At 37.2% G+C, this 13,832-nt stretch overlaps 1 protein-coding gene across 8 annotated transcripts in view; it reads left to right on the top strand.

Annotated features, from left to right (window-relative positions):
* ARHGAP10 (Rho GTPase activating protein 10) overlaps positions 1-13,832 on the top strand; it is a 127,169-nt gene that overhangs the window by 91,592 nt on the left and 21,745 nt on the right. For all 8 annotated transcript variants that reach the window (XR_014945290.1, XM_085544971.1, XM_032444511.2 and 5 more), the window contains one exon: positions 13,482-13,644. Coding sequence is in view for 7 of the 8 variants with exons in the window: in XM_085544971.1 (XP_085401097.1) it covers positions 13,482-13,644 (163 nt within the window). In the remaining variant the exon portion in view is untranslated. The remainder of the gene's footprint in view (positions 1-13,481; positions 13,645-13,832) is intronic.

Consider the following 13,832-nt stretch of genomic DNA (forward strand, 5'->3'; position numbering starts at 1 on the left):
TGAAGAAAAGAGCGCACATACCTACAGCAGCTGTAAGTGCAAGTTTTAGAAATAAACTCAGAACTACTTATGGTCTCAATGCCAGGTTTATAAAGAGTTTGCAAGAAATTCAGCATGCCTGCCATCAGATTAAATTCACTAGAGATAAGTAATCCCTGTGCATTTCCTCACATCAAATATGAAATTAAATGTATTGGATAAAAAGTATTTAAAGTGCATCTGCTTAGAAAGCTTAAGCTGTGTTAATTTGAATAATATGCTACCAAAGCTAAGAAAGCTCTTGAGCTATATCTCCAGCAAAGAATTTATCCTCTACTGAAAAGAAAGCAAAGCAAAAACAAAATTGAATACAATCACAGTTGTTTACATCTAATTTTGAATGTGAATCACAGTGTATCAGAAGAATCACAGCACTTCTCTAATTCAGTACCTCAAAATGTGCACTGAGGACCTGACTTGACCCTGACACAGTAGATGGAAACTATTTGCTGACATTTTTATTGTAAGATCCAAAAATGCAGTATTATTATTGAAAACTACATGCAAAGCATTCAATTTCTCCTAAGTACAGTAACTTTATTTATTTATTTATTTATTCCTATTTCAGGCATCTGAACAAAGAGGAGAGCTGGAATTTTTAAGAGACTGTAATCGTTGCAGAGAAATGTAGTGCTTGTCTGGGAACTGTGGTGAACTGCAGAATAACCTAATAAGCAATTACTCATGATAGAACTATGATGAAGGCTGAATTGCTGCAGCTGAAGTCACAGTTCCAGGACATACAGCACTGAGTTTCAGTGGGATCTGAAAATAATTTTTCTGCTTTTGAATTCTAAAAAATATTCTCTGTAATGTCTTCAGCTACTACCAAAGGTAGCAGTGTTGTCAATACGTTGTAGCTACAAACTGGCTATAGACAGGTCCAGACTACCTGCTAATGCAGGTACTATGTAATAGTACACACAGGTAATGTGTGTACTAGCCAGGTAGCTCTGTCAGGAAGATAATTGGGAGTTGGTTCAACTTGTGTTTGGTAGATGTGCATTACGCATCGCAGTGCGGTACCTTGAGCCCAGTTGCATCATTGCATTACCTGAGAAACTACCCCAGTTGTTTGGTTACATGGTATGTAAATCAGCTAGGCTGCTTAATATCTGGTTGCTCAGCGTCTCCAAATATGTGCCATGGCCTTTGGTTTCTTTCTTCTTAGGATCTTAGGATAGGGGGGAAAGGAATAAAAGTAAGCCTGGGCTTTGTTCCATATTTACCTAGTTTCTTGGCTAACAAATGCATGTTTTATAACTGCTCTTTGGAAGATTTTATCCTGTGTGTGTTTTTAACAGGAAATTAAACGTTAAACCCCTTCCCTCTTTATTCACAATGGCATGAGTTAAGCACCAGGCATAAGCCAGTGTTTTGTATTTCCTGGATATGACAAAATTATCATAATCTTGTTTTAAACCAAGTAGTGAATACATACTTGTCTGTAAATATATTTGTAAAGAAATATACCTCTAAAATTACCGTAATTATATAGAAACATTTTCTGTGCCTTGAAACTAGAAGTATGTTAGAGACAAAATCTCTGTGCTGGAAAACTTCTTGAGTGTGTTTCTCTTAGGATTGTTATGCAAACCAGGAAATTGTTAGAAAAACGGAAACAAGTCTTTAACTATCGGCTGCTCCAGAGAGTTAACAGGCTTCAGAATCCACTGCTTGAATTGGAAATGCAGGGTTCAGGCCAACTTTTCTTTTTAAAAGCTCATTTTCAGTCGGGAAGCTTCTTGACTGCACAAAAACTGTATGCAGCAACCACCCAGAAAGCTCTATAAGTGACATAAACACTGATAGATGTATTATTGCAGGAACACACACTAAGTTTGATAAAAATCTTCGTCTTCTTATAATTAGCTGTGCTGGCTTCTGATAGGGCATAGATCCTTAAGGATCTTCATTTCTGCAGTCAAATTTAAGTCAGAGATTATACTGTCCGCTTCTCTTTCGACCTCTTTTTTCAGTGGTAAGCCAGTTATTAAATTCTCATTCTGATGTTTTACAGCATCTTGGTGTCTTGAGTAGAATTGCGCTTAATGGGGAACTTTGAGCTACTTTCATACATCACCTACTCCCAGAGATCTTGTTTTCAGCAAAATGCAGATTTGTCTGAGATTGACATTGAGATAATTTCCAGAGTTTCTAGCTTTGATTTGGGTGTGTTTTTTCTTGGTTTTTTTTTTTTTTTTTTTTTTTTTTTAGTTTTAATGTCTGAATGAATTTTAAAGTGAACTTTTGAGTTACAGCACCAGCTATGTGCAAATATGAACAGTTTTGCATTCTCTGTTTTTCTCTATGGGGAGAAAGACTTAGCTAAAACAAGATGATGTTCATACTGTTCTTCTAAAAATGACATTGGGTCTGTATTTTCCATCTGGACTATCGGTACTTACCAGAAGAGAGCTCTGTTTATATTTCTTCTAAAGGGCAATGCAAAGTTACAGTTTTGTCCCCTCATGGTTTTATTTTGATTTTATATGATTTTATCTTGTAGCACCATATTATTAAACTATTTTGCAGAACCGGAAAAGCAATACAGCCAGAGATGTTCTGCGTAAAGTAGGAAGTGTAATTCAGTCCATCTAGATGACCAGACAGTTAGCGTGGGCTCCATAATCCACACTTGCAATTAAGAGATTGGTTTTGTGTGGCAGTTCATCTAATTACAGTACACCTTGTTTTCCAAGCAAACCAGAGTATCCAAGTCTTAAGCCACAGTGCCTGCTGATCCCTTGTTCTCTTTGAATACTCTCTATATATCAGAATTTCTCATAGTCAGATAGCACGTGTGTCATATGGTGAGGCTTGTTTGTTTTGTTTTTAAGGTGTTTGTCTCCCACTCTCTGCTCAGGAACTTGGAGACATAATGAGTGTTTGGAATAACTTTCTGCTGCTGTTGGAAGCTAAAAAATTTATTTATTTTACTTTAGAAAATGGGTTCTCGTGTAGAATTCTAAAATAAATAAAAATGAGTGTTGATGTTTAACCCTTAAAAACTTGGTGCTAATTAGTATTACTTCCTGAATGATCTAGGGAAGCTGAAGTGTGACTGCTATGTTAAGTGTTAAAGAGGAATAGCTCTTTTTGAGGAAACTGGAGTGATACAGTGTCATAAATTGACTGATAAATCAGTTTGCATGAAGTACTGTGGCATTTTATTGAGCTACTTCATCAAAGTAAAATGTGATGTGTAATGGTTATACAGCTCCCATGCATTATTTTTTTCTCCCTCCTCCTCAGTGCCTTCCTGCCCCGAACAAACAAGTGAAAAAAAAAAAAATAGGCTTTATTTGGAATTACTGAGCATAAAACCACGATGTTAGAGGAAGTCTTGAATTTATAATAATGAGATTGGTCTTCAGGGCTGGAACAGCCCAGAGCTGCAAGGTTGCAGGTGTGAAACCTGGCCTTGAACTCTTTCTATTTCTGAATCTGCTGCTTGGAAGTGTTTCTGTAACCTGGCACATAGTAGGGGAAATGGAAAGAAAAGCAGCTACATAGGCATATAAAAAAGCCGTAAGGACTTGCAACACTTGCTTACAAAGCTATTGTTAACAGCTGAGCAGAACACACAGTTATGCTGTTCCAAAATAGGTACACCAATATCACTTGCAAGGGGAAGATCGGGATGATTGCTGTTTGCCATGTAGAACTTAAGATAGTTCATATTTCACCTTGCTGCAAGAACAGTTCTTGCAATTCAACAGGATCTATCACAGCTTTTTCTGCCTGATGGCTCTGAAGAGGATGAGAGCTGAAAAAGATTTTTACTTTGTATAGCATTTGTCAGTGAAGATGAAGCTTTTTCCTAGGTAATAACAGGTATGCATAGAGCTCCAGTTTCCTGCTAGATAACCAGGTTCTGCCCAGAAAGCTCTGGGTCAGTTTAAAGGTACCTGTCTTCTTGGAAGTATGGAATAATTTTGGCCCATTCTTTTTACACGCAGTATACAATCTGTCCGTCATTGCACCCATGATTAATCTACTTGGTACAGCCTACTTGCTGCATAGATATTTGAAATCAAAATTAGTCGTCATAACATAGTAAACATCTCTTAACTCCTTTTCAAATTATGTGCCAAATCTTTGTGGTTGATGTCAGAATTGCCCTTATATCATCATGAGCGCATGTCCATTTTTAGTGTATGAAACATAGAGCCTGTGGAAATGTTGAAAATAAACACATCCCTGCGTGCTCTCACACACATGTACATGCACACAACAAGGATCAGAATTGTAGTGAAGGAAAATACAAACAATCTGGAAATAAAAACTGAGTTTAACGGAGGAATGCAGAGCACAGGAGAGAGAATTGAGACCAGACATTATTGAAAATATGTGACCTCCTGTAATAATCACTTATCACTTTTATTCTCTGCCCTCTGTGCACAGTCTGTGCACATGATACTGTAAGAGGGCCAATTTGACATGCTAAAAGCCATTAATGCCAAACATGGAAGTCACTGATATGTTTTTGCTGCAAGCCAGCTGTGCCCTGTCCAACCTCTGTTGATTGAAAATAAATGCTCTCACTCAGCACATGAGAATGAAGGTAGAATAAAGACTTGATGCTGTTCAGCTCTTCAGTCAGTTTCCTATGGATGAGTGTGTACTTTCTGAACCAAGTGTTCCCTCACATGGTTTTACTCTTGCTTCTCTTCACTGATGACAAGGATACGAGAGAAGATGTTGGAGTGGAGAAGCTTTCTGAAAGGTTGATGTATGACTTAGAGAATATTCCTCCTCTTTCTAATTTGTTTACAGTCTGTGCCAGTCTTTTCCATTCAGTGAAAAACAAAACAAAACAAAAAACAATTGTATTCTTGTTCTGTTAGCTTTTGGAAGAATTAGCCCTATTTTGTCTTCTCTTTCCCTTTTATTTTTTGTTTTCTTCTCTTGAAAGTTGTATTTAACTGGGCATAGTGAATTATGTTGCTGTCACCTGCTGCCTTCCTAGCTGAGCTTACAATTTGTTGAACTAACAGGGAGATTGAAGGAGTTCTTATGGGGGACATAATGGAAAAGTACTAGTAATAGGGACAGCAAGAATTGCTGTCTCATCTAAGAGACTTGACTGAAACCAAGGAAAATAGTCTCAGAGATCATAGTAGATGGCATCTACAAGCTTCATACCTGACAAGTTTGATTATCTCCCAAACCTAGTGTTCTGTAATGGATGAAAACTCACTGATGATGAATATGCTCACTTCTGTCTCAGCTTTTACCGCTGCTTGGTGTTGCCTCTGTGCTGCACAGCTTCCTCGGTCCATCTCCACACTGTCCCTTCTACAGTTCAGACTCTCCAAATGTGCAAAAAAATCATCGCATTTGCGCTTATCTAATACTGAAGTGTAAGAGGCTCAAGCAGTGGTAGAAGAATCCAGGCATGAAAGAAAAAGTTGATCTAAATACAATGAAGTAGCAAAGTCTGTCTTCTGTTTTTGAAAATTTTGCCTTTTGGCAGTAGATGTATCTTCATAGCAACATCTCCCAGCTAGTCAGTAGCTGAATTGCAAAGACATCAGAGAAGACAGAGAAAAGGAATGATGAAAGAATGTTTTCATGAACTTAAGATTTTGTGATGCCTTTTAAAGATGTACTACTGAATGAGAGAACTTTCAGTATTATTTAAGATATTAGATGCTCTTTTTTGATCTGCTTTCATTTCTTCAAAGTCCTCGTTGTCATTGATTAGACTAGAGATGTTCTGTTGATAAGTTTTGATATAGGTCTGGGCCATAGGTATGTGTTGCCTAGACTTGAGGAAAGCCAAGACATTTGATGTTACCATAAAACTATGAAAGCTTTAGAACAGTCCACTTACCTTATATTTTATCTGAGTTTTCAGTAACTAGTTTCAGCTCATCACTGAGTTTTACAACCATTAAATTAATGTGTGGTATTTGGCCAGCTTCGTACGGCTAGAGGTCCTGTGTGGTTCCCTGCCAAGTAAGCTCTGGTAAAAACTGAGTAATCTGTGAGTTTAATATTACTCATAGAATCACAATATACCCAAATCAAAGGAGGTGCCCCTCTGCATACTTGTATCTGATTTCTGTGGTGTTTTGAAATTTAATTATTTGATACACTCTTAGCCTTTTGTACCTGACCCTGTCTTCAGTGTTTTTACCACAGCTTGAGGAATAACTTCAAATATTTACTTTAGTTTTAGCTTGCTCAACAAATGGCCCATCTACAATTCTTCAGGGTTTTCTTGGAGTAAAGAAGTAACCATAAGCAATGCTTCTTAAGAATTTTGGGAGATGAGCTGAAATGAAATTGATCTTTATTGAAATAATTGCTTGCTATCACAAGTACAGTGTCAGTCTAGAAATGTACCTGTTTATAGTTGAACCTTGTATTTAAAAACATAAGTAATAATATCAGAAAGAAATAGGGCATGGAAATGGCCCTAAAATTCCCCTGATCCATAAGTAACTTGCAGATGAGTACACTTTTCTTTCTTCCCTAGACCCAACTCAAACACCCACTTTCTGGCTGTAATTCTTGAGTTGCATCAGTCTGTCTGGAGGCAAATTCTGTCTAGTGCCGCTTCCTCCTTTTTCTAACATTTCTGAATCATGATGGAGATGGGAAAAACAATCCTTCTGTGGGAAATCCACTTTGTACATAAGATGCACGTGCTTGTACATGCACACATTTGAAAAAGGTATCTAAATTGGTCTTTAGGGAAAAAAAAACAAAAAACACGTATTCAACTTTAATGATTGTCTTAATTATTTTGTCTGAGAGGAAAAAATAGTTGGCATAGAGATCTCATTCTTACTGCATGTATTTTGAAAGCGTGAAACTGCTGGATATGCAGATTGTGTCCTGTCTGTTTTCTCAGTAAAAATTAAGTTGGTTTTAGAGTGTGTAAGTCTACTGATTCCTAAACTTACATAGAAACTCATGACTTTTTTCTTACATTGCAAATGCATACTGGGGCAGTACAGCAATATGTAGTATTTGCTATATATACATTGAAGACAACAAACACTTTTCAATGATGAAATATGATAATGTAAGTCTGTTTTTCTGAGTGTGTTAGTTTAAGTCTGACATCCAAAACTCTTATTATTCAGAAACATTTAAATAGTTTTCTTTTTTACTTTTAGTGTTTGCTTTGATATTTTAAACAAATAATAGGTAATTACTAGCACATTTGTATTTGATTTTAACTTTTAACATTTAACAGTCGTTTAAATAGCACAGCTTCTAAAGTCTGAAGGTGAGTGATAATCCTGTTGATCCATTTTAGTGGTACGTTAGGCAAAAGTGCACAACTTCTTTGTTTACTCAGAAATAGATGACTTAATTCAAAATGTGAAGAAATAAAATAATGTCTGAGTTGACCTGGTCATGGTCTTGGCTTGGCATGGTCATGGACTTGGCATAATTAGCACAAGATAATTTGTGTTGAGGGTAGCAAGCAAAGTATTGCAGCTCTGCATCTAGAGAAAGTGTTTTTGCAAATGTAGCTCTGTTAGCACTTTTGACTGCAAAGCCCTCTGATCAGTATCACAAAAAGTTTTTTCCACTAGGTTTACTTCTGACTTTCTAGAGTGTGGGTACTCTTGTAAGTGCACAGTAGGGTGCAAATATGTGGTTAGCATGAGCTAATGACAACTTTTGTATGGGTTTTGCTGATTAAGTAGGTTAATTGCATACTTTTAGATTTAGATGTGCCGCTTCAGAATAAAATCCCTTTTGATTTCTGTTATGATTCTGATGTGAATGTTCTGGTTCCTAGTACCAAGTAATTTGTTTTGACTTCTGTTGATATTGCAACCTAACTGAATTCCCCCTGTCAGTAATGTATATAATAGAGGAATTCTCAGAGCATATTTTGAAGGAGACATTTACTTGTGTCATACTGTAATGCTGATTAGAATCATAGAATCACAAGGTTGGAAAGGACCTAGAAGATCATCTAGTCCAACCATCCTCCCATTACCATAGCTACAGCAAACCACTAAACCAGATCTCGTAGCTCCTCATCCAGACGCCTCTTGAACACTGCCAGGGATGGCGACTCCACCACCCCCCTGTGCAGCCATTCCAGTGCTTGACCACTCTCTGAGAGAAAAAGTTCCTTCTAATGTCCAGTCTCAACCTCTTCTGGTACAACTTGTGGCCATTTCCTCAGGTCCTGTTTGTTGCTTGGGAGAAGAGGCCAAGCCACTCCTCATCACAACCTCCCTTCAGGAAGTTGTAGAGTGCAAAGAGGTCTCCCCTGAGCCTCCTCTTCTCCAGGTTAAACAATCCCAGCTCCCTCAGCCACTCCTCATAAGACTTGTGCTCCAGACCCTTCAACAGTTTTGTTGCCCTTCTCTGGACACTGTTATTATAAGTTAGGGAATCACTTTAGGTTTGCACTATTTGTGAGTCAACTAATCTGAATTTTTTCATACCTCTTTTCTGTTATGTTGAAGCTCTAGCATATGGAACTAAAATCTTACATGATAGGGAGTATTTATGATACTGATGCTTTTTTCTAACCCTAAATTAACAGATTCCTATTAATTGAAATCAGAATATATATCCTCAAATTAACATAAGAGCAAAGCTACTGTATTACTGTGGAAAGATAGCTGTTTATGGTGTGTGTCTGTTTGTTATCTCTTAGCTAGATGCAGCTGTGATGCTGATGGGAAGAATGGGTGGCTGCACAGCAATGCAGCAGCTGCTTCCCTGTCTCATGATGCATAAAATATCAGAGCTGAAGGCAGTAATAGGGATTTTGCAGCATCTTTAATTTACTTTTGTCAATTCTTCCCATTTCCTCTTGCCTATGATTAGATCTATGTGACTTTATCAAAGTGGAATATGTCACGCCACAATTTGTGTATCTGATAAACATTTACAGCATACGTAGTTCTTAGAGGTGAACAGTTCTGTTCTGCTCACTCTCTATGTATCTTAATAGAAGCCATGGTAAATTCCCCTTCTATTTCAGAAACGTTTAGTTTCATAAACTGCTTTCTTTCTCTGGCTACCCTTAAGCTATAGACCCTGGTTGTAATGTTGATGTTAAAGATCAGTCTTTCTTTTAATAGTAAGGTATGTAATTCTTCAGTTTACTTAAGCTAAGATTGAAGAAAACTGCCACTCAAACAAGTAACTGGTAGCGTTAATTTTTTTTCTTCAAGTTTTTATTACATGCTTTTTCTTATTTAGAATTCTTGGAACAAAGTAAGGATCTGATTTTTGACACTGCCAAAGTATTTCAGTTTCCCTTAACTTTAGATGCCAACAAAAAATATATTCTTAGACTAGCCAGATGGAAAAAGTCAAAAGAAGGCAACTGGGAGGTATGTCATATTCGGTTAGGTGGAAGATGAGTTCACATTTTTTATATGGAGGGTCTGAGAGCCTGTATTTATCTGAGCCTTATCCAGTCAAAAAGGAAAAGGAATTAATTGTTATGTATCTATTGGAAAGAAGGTAAGGCTTAGTCCATGTAAGAATTTTCTTAAGCAGATTTTTCATCATGAGAAAGGGGGACACACAGTAAGTTAGAAAGGCTTTTTGGGTTAAAAACTCAGTGGTAGGTAGTACCAGTTAAACACAACCAGTTAGTGGTAAGGATCAATATAAAACTATTGTATTTTCTAGATAGCACCAGCCTTAATTAAGAACAGTCGTAAAGACAAAGCACAGGTATATGCTGCAGAGGTGCAGTGAAAGCTGTAAAGTTGGATGAGCGTTGTGATTGGAACAGTAAAACAATAAGATAATTTAGATGACAGTATAAAAGGATCTGAGCAGTCAAAAGAATTTACATGGTATGCAAAAAGTGATTGTGAAACAAGTTTTAACTCTGCTGAGAATATAGTTGTTTCCTGTACCTGATTGCATAGGATGGGGAGCTTGTAGGTACAGTTTGGTGACAACTATAGATATAGCCAAGCTCAAGGCTGAAGGAAGTCAGAGGCTTCCCACAAGTGTACAGAAAGTGAAGAGTTGATGGCTGGAATATTGACCAAAATTCGAGATATCACACAGGCTATTGATATTATACTGAGAATCCTAATGTTCTTCGTCTGGCCTGTCACTTTTTGGTACCTGAAGATAAAAGTCTAACAGGAGAAAATCATAGTGAAATTTCTAGTGAGAAATGGCACTAAACATAACAAAATGTGTGTTCAAATAACAATGTAAATAAACATTGAAAAGAAATCCTGTCTTCACTGTTTTATGATGTAAGAACTCAATAGAATTCAAGTGTTAGAAAAGAAAAATGAGAAATTTCAAATTCTCCTTTTCGAAAGGACCTGTCAGTCTGATGTAGCAGTCAATCTTTTAATAGAAATTGGAAATCTGACAGCGCTGCTCCTTGTAGAACAAAGTTGGAGGTAAAGAAGACTCAGAGGAGAGAAACAGTAAAAAATATTAGACTGTCAATATTAGGGAGCCCATGAATTCTGAAATAAAGTAAAACCGTAGACCTGATTCAATTCCAGCAATGTATTATAACATTCTCTAGATGAAACAGTAGTGGCAAGACTTTAAAGATATTTTTAAATCTCCAGCTAATTAGGATCTTTAATGTCTCCACAAAGCAGCATGCAGTAAAAGAGTAGAAGAAAAGAGGAAATACCAATGTACAAGTTTTGAGGAGTTGTTAAAGAAAACTAAGAAAATCAGTGTGGAATATATAATAAGCAGGGTCAAGCAGAAATCTTCACAAATAAGCCTGTTGCAAAGTAAATATTTTGAATCATGTTAAACCATCTAACTTGTCCTACAAAAAACCCTAACAAAAAACAAACAAACAAAAAAAAGTTACCTAGTAGTTGGGTTGTATAGTCTGGCAACATGAGCTTTTAAAACATGGAATGGCTTAGGTTGGAAGAGACCCTAGAGGTCATCTGGCTCCTTGTAACATGCCAAAGAAGTTTGAAGAAACAGAAAGAATGCTAGGTTAGTAGCAGTATTTAGAATGGTAGTTACTGTCCTGAGTCTCTTAGTCATAATGGCCAAACAGTTTGTTATAAGCTACTAATATAATCCTGTGGCAAAAAAAATGCAGACCTCACGTTATCACAGATTGATGAGTGATGGAATTTAGTGTTCATTGTGGCACTTGTGGAATAACAAGAAAATATATGAAATTCTGATCTGGTGTACACTCTTCAGAAAGAACTCTGGAGTGTTGGGATAGGTTCGTAAAGCAGGTGCTTGATCCTCAAACTGCAAAATCCCATTTAGTAAGAAATTTAGTTAAACTTGAAAAGGTTGTGTACATACCTTCATAAAGAACAAAAATGTGATGTCAGTGAAACTAATAACTGTGTCATGTGTAGCATAGGGCATGCCTAGAAATTAAAGCCTAACAAATTGAAAGTACACGCATTAATTGGTGAGTCTGTTCCCTTGGGCCTTGTCACAGTCACCAGAGAGCAGAGCTCAGCGCTGCCCCTCTGATTCCTTTGTGGAGCTGCAGTTGCCATGAAGTCTCCCCTCAGCTTCTCTGCTCTGGGCTGAGCACACGAAGGGACCTCAGCTGCTCCTCATACATCGTGCTGTCTAGATCCTGCACCATCTTTGTAGACCTCTGGACACTAATAGTTTTATGTCCTCTTTATATTGTGGTGCTCAAAAGTTCACACAGTGCTGGAGGTGAAGCAGCGACAGCACAGAGCAGAGTGGGACAGTGTGCTCCATGCTCATTTTATACTATTGAAATCAAAGCAGTGATGCTATGAAGACTTAATGCTTGTGCATATATAACCCCCCCTTTTCTGTAGGGGATGATGGCTTGGTCATACAGTAATGAAGAATAGGTTAGTATTGGTGTTTGAGTGAAGTTAAGTGGATAGTTTAGGTAAACATATAATATGATGTGTGTAGTTCTGTAGTTTGACTTGCATTAATACTAATTTTTTGAAAATAAATTTTGATGAGGCCTTAAATCTATTTATTTTAAAGGAATTTAGCTTCTTAATAAAGTAAAACTGCAGTATTAGTGTCTCTCAGCTGTTTATCACTGTGTCACTCACATCTGCAAAAGAGATATAATGGATTAGTTTTTATCTTTGAGTCCTGCAGCTCTCATGTCACATCATGCTGCACTTGGGCCTGCTCACAGAGGGATGGGGCAGCAGAGCAGGAGTGACTCATTTGCTGAGGTTAACTTCTCCTCTTATTGTACTTTGTTACAGCAGGATAATTTAGAGCCTTAAATTAGCAGCTACATTAAGGATAAATTTTAGATAATCACTTTTATCATTTGAGTGTTTTTAGTCGCATCTCATTTGACTCTCTAGGGATGTTGTTCTCAGAGATTTAAGAGAGGGGGTGCAGATGAGGTGGCTGGGGAAGCAGCTGAGCATTTTCTAGCTTTCTGTGTTCGAGGCAGAAAGGATCAGACTCGCGGAGGCAGTAATGAAACTGTGAGGGTGATTTTATCCAGGAAAAGTAGCCTTGCATTGTTCACATTTAATTCTCATTGCTTACACAGGACTAAGTCTTATATAGTGCTACTTGCATACAGATTTTCAGGCTGGCACAATACTTTAACAGCTTTTGATCCAGTAACTGTTGTGGCATGTTTGGCTTTGATTGTTCATTTTTTTTTCCAGTTGTTCTGGTCCTGTAGAAGCAGAACTTCTTCCATGGTTGTGATATCACTAGTATAGAATTTATTATATTATATATATTTATATATATATGATATTTATTATTTGTCAGGGCTATGTCACATGTTTAAGTGAGAGCAGAAAGCAGAGGAGAGGAGGAAAGGATGCAGGGAGCCATGTAAAGGATGGCTGGAAATGAACCTTATTACTGTTAAATACTCATATTCTAAAAACAGCTGCAGGTCCCATTTGAAACTCTGGGCTCAGCTGTGCTGGACAATGTAATGTATGCAATTGTCCTAATTTCATGAGACTCCTTTAGAACTTATAAAATGTTCAATGAATGTTTAAATAAAAGAGTAAAAAGGAAGGGTGTTGGTGAATGTTAGCTTTTCAGTGAAAAGCGTGGCTAGATGTATCACCATGGTCTTCAGTGAGTACTGCAGCTTTTCCTTACTGTTTGTGAGATAGGAGTGATGTTCTTTTATCTTTTTCCTAAGCAGTCATTTCTGAATGTTGCCTCTTGAGTGGTGCTGTAGAAATAAAAAAAAAATAAAAATCTATAATTTCATCCACAGAAAATACATGTTATAAAGGAAACTGGGAATACATTGTTTTGAGAAGATAGTGTTGTGATAATGATGGGGGAAAATGTGCTGTAGTAACTTGTGGGAGATGCTGGTGAATTGTGTGTCCTCCAAAACATTCTGTGAAAATAGGATGCTAACATTTTTTCCTGTATGTATTTCAGGATGCAGTGACCAAAGCAGTTTCTTTGGCTCTTTTTAGTATCATTCTGATTCATGCTATGTTTTATGTTTTGTTTTGTTTTTTTTTTCCTAGCTGACAGTCACAGCTCTCCAAAAGAAGACACTCCAACTGGTAGCATGGATTCTCTTTCTTCCCAGTCTCCTACTCCTGTATTGTCTGGTAGCCCTCCTGGGCTACTGGATAGAAATCACCTTATTATGGATAGCGGAGATCTTGCAGACTGGACAACAAATCTGTAAGTATACTGAATATTGGATAATGGTTTTCCACTAGTACAATTATGCAAATGAAACATGTTTCTCTTCAGTTTGGTGAAAAGTGAATCACTTTTAAAATTGCATATAGTTTTGATTTTCTTCTGTTACAAAATGGTATATGCTTACACATTGTGGTGCAGCTTAAAGGCTGCCTGAATGTGGCAGT

This window comes from Coturnix japonica, chromosome 4 (genome assembly GCF_054131305.1).
Source record: "Coturnix japonica strain WE chromosome 4, WE-NBRP24, whole genome shotgun sequence".
Lineage (NCBI taxonomy): Eukaryota > Metazoa > Chordata > Aves > Galliformes > Phasianidae > Coturnix > Coturnix japonica.